The sequence below is a fragment of the Sinocyclocheilus anshuiensis genome, unplaced genomic scaffold (assembly GCF_001515605.1).
Source record: "Sinocyclocheilus anshuiensis isolate Anshui unplaced genomic scaffold, SAMN03320099.WGS_v1.1 scaffold604, whole genome shotgun sequence".
NCBI classification, from domain to species: Eukaryota; Metazoa; Chordata; class Actinopteri; order Cypriniformes; family Cyprinidae; genus Sinocyclocheilus; species Sinocyclocheilus anshuiensis.
In genome coordinates, this window is record NW_015557078.1 from 18,563 (window position 1) to 21,583 (window position 3,021).

General features: G+C 41.8%; 1 protein-coding gene across 1 annotated transcript in view; it reads right to left on the minus strand.

Moving 5' to 3' along the window:
• Nucleotides 1-670: 670 nt before the first annotated feature.
• The window catches only part of lekr1 (Leucine-, glutamate- and lysine-rich protein 1), a 161,923-nt gene continuing 159,572 nt past the window's right edge, over nt 671-3,021 (minus strand). Inside the window, exon 13 of the mRNA XM_016471512.1 lies at nt 671-1,149. Within this exon, the coding sequence (XP_016326998.1) occupies nt 718-1,149 (432 nt within the window). The 3' untranslated portion in view covers nt 671-717. The remainder of the gene's footprint in view (nt 1,150-3,021) is intronic.

Consider the following 3,021-nt stretch of genomic DNA (forward strand, 5'->3'; position numbering starts at 1 on the left):
GGGCTTTTTTTCCCATTCAGGGAATGGCAATACTGGCACCATCCACTGGAAAGCATGCTTTCTACTGTGAGTGATAGGAGGCTTCATAGCTACATAAAAGGAGAAAGATTATGAGGTAATATGTCACTTGGTGCTGCCTTTATAGTGGCTGAGCCCGCAAGCCGGAAAGGAACGCCAACGCCAGTCACAGGGATTGACTGTCACAGCAAAGTGGAGTTTGAACACCCTGCCCCCTAGCTTAACTGGAAGTTTTTTATTGGTGTTGCACCCAAGTCAGAACTGGGGCTCCACCCCAGTAGTTTGAAAAGTGCCTGTCAAATGCTAGCTTGCCATGTTTCTTTATCAGCACCTTTGTCTTTTTTTTTTTTTTTTTTTTTTTTTTTTTTTTTTTTGTGTTTTGTACGTTTGGTGAAAAATAAATGTAACTGGCAGCTCGCTCTGTTTCTCCATAATTGGCATCTTTTTTTTGTATTTTGTACTTTTGGTGAAAAATAAAAGTAGCGAAGTTGAATACTATTTTTATTGAACTCAAGTAAAAGTACCACAATTTAATTATACTCAAGGAAGTAGAAAAAAGTGCTTATGTACTGTAACAAAAAATATTCGTAATTAGCTACTTTCCACCTCTCCCTTGGTGTTACTCTCAGTTCAACTATATGGTGACCTCTGACCTAGAAATACACAAAGTACACAATGTAGGGGACTTTCTAGTGCAAATCAAAGTTTGTCCCGTCTGCCCCTCACCATAGTGATGCTTTTGCACAAGTCATTCACTGAAGCGACTCTCTCTTTGCTGATTTTGGGCAGGGTGGGTGTTGGCAGTGATGATCCATGCCAGGATGTCGAACTTCTACTCACACTACAAGAATTCCACTCAGGCAAACGCTGCCTGGTGCTCTGAGTGGACAAAGAGCTGTGGTTGTGTGTCTGAGGATGGCTGGGAGGGCTGGGATTGAGTCTGGGGAAGGGGAGGTCTGGGTTCTTCACTGTAGATCTGACTCTGGAGAGTTGGGTGTGTGTCTGGGTGCCATTTGGTTTTGTGATGGAGTGTTTGAGTTCCAGCAGTTGTTCTTTGGCCAGGGTCAGTGCTGCAGTCAGTTCTTCCCTCTCTTCACACTCACGCCTTACTGTCTCCTCAAGAAAGGACTTCTACATGACAAAGAGAGGGAAAAAAAGGTGGAGGGACAGAATGAGACAATATTATTACATCATATCTCTCACAGACCAATACAACCCTAACATACCAAAACTGGACAATATCTCCTCATCAAACTCCCCACAGGGAGATCATGGGTGAGCAAAACCTCCTGTCACATGACCATTTCTCCAAGAGCCTCCATAATGGCCACACCAACTGAACATTTACACTTTGTACATTTAATTATACAACAAATATGTATACAACTAAATAAGATTTACAAAAAGTAGCTACAGGGGCTTTAAACCAGTGCTTAATTTGTAAATTGCGAGGTCCCGGAACAAAGTGGGGTGACGTATTTGTCATGATTAGAGGAGGGAGAGGTAACGGAGCATTCGTGCAATGGAGGACCAGCTTACGTGATTAACAGTGTGCATCTTCTTACGGTCATGAAAAAAAATTTGAAAAGTTTCAAAAATCATGAAATTTTAAAACAGCCATTTTCAGGCCTGGAAAAGTTTTGGAAAAGTCATGGATTTTTTTCCTTAAGTCTCTGTATAATAAATAAATAATTACAAATCCACACATACTATCAGATTAAATCAGTCATTTGAAAACAGTGTGAGTGATTCAGCTGTACCGCGTCTTCTCTCACTCTCAAAGCGGCTTCACAACAGCGCATCTCCTCTGCACTACTGCACGCTGCGATACAAGAATTTTGCTCGGGTTTCGGGACAGTCGACAGAATTGTCACTTGCCTAATCGAGTCATTGTTGCATCGTCACAAACTGTATCATTTGCACATCTTTAAGTTTAAGCCATTAGATACTCGCATGCTCCAAAGGGGGTTTCCTATGCACTCACAGTCACATCCATAGCGCGCATATTGCGCCGCCTAGCGAGTACCAAATTGAGTTATTTTTCGCAGCTTGTTGCGCTTACGCAGCCAAGATACACACAAAAAATGACGTCAAAATGGCCGTCCTGGCGATTATCCTCGTAAGCACAGTCGGTTTTGTCTTAACTAAATGTAAACATCTGAGAAAGAAAATGCATGTGTATCAGTATTGGATCCGTGCATTCGGGTTTGTGAAAGCAGCCACGTCACATCTCTGCACGCTCAAGTTTGTTGTTTCAAATGTAGATGCTAGGCAAGCCTGCTCATAATAGAAGTTTTTTTCATGAAATATATGCACGCTATAGATCAACACAAACGTCTTTCATTGGCGCGTGAGGAGGGGATCTGTCAAATGAGGTGCCGGATCAGATTTCGGACAAATTCGGAGGTGCCGGATCAGGATCCGGCTTGTTCCGGCACAAATTAAGCCCTGCTTTAAACGTATCAAATGCCTTTATCCTAGTTTATAATAAATCTGTAATCCATTCTGTTTTTGACATTCAAGTTCATTTGTACCATATGAAAGTGGGATGGTGGGAAACTCCATTTGGAAAGAATCTAGAGCAGCTGGAATATGACGTGAGCACAAGAGAAATCACACGTGCCTGCGAAAACTCACATGGCCAAGGAATACACCAGGATATTCACACACAAGGTCTGGGAATTTCAAGAATTTCCGTCACAGATGTACATGTGCTTAAGATTGAGACCGTGGCCAGCATTTGACTTCATGATGTCACCAGCTACAATCTTTAGGTAAAACAGTGTCATCTAGTGGTCATAATGACATACTGCAGTATACAAATGGATTCAGCACTACTCGGACTCCAACCTCATCTCATGTTCAGAATTATGAAATTGCATGTATTTATAAAGGCACTCATGAATGCTTCATTCTAATGGGCTGACAGATGTTCTAAGGGGTCAATATATGTAAGGCTATTAAGTAGTTACAGGTTTGTAGTAGGGTTATTATCATCAGCAA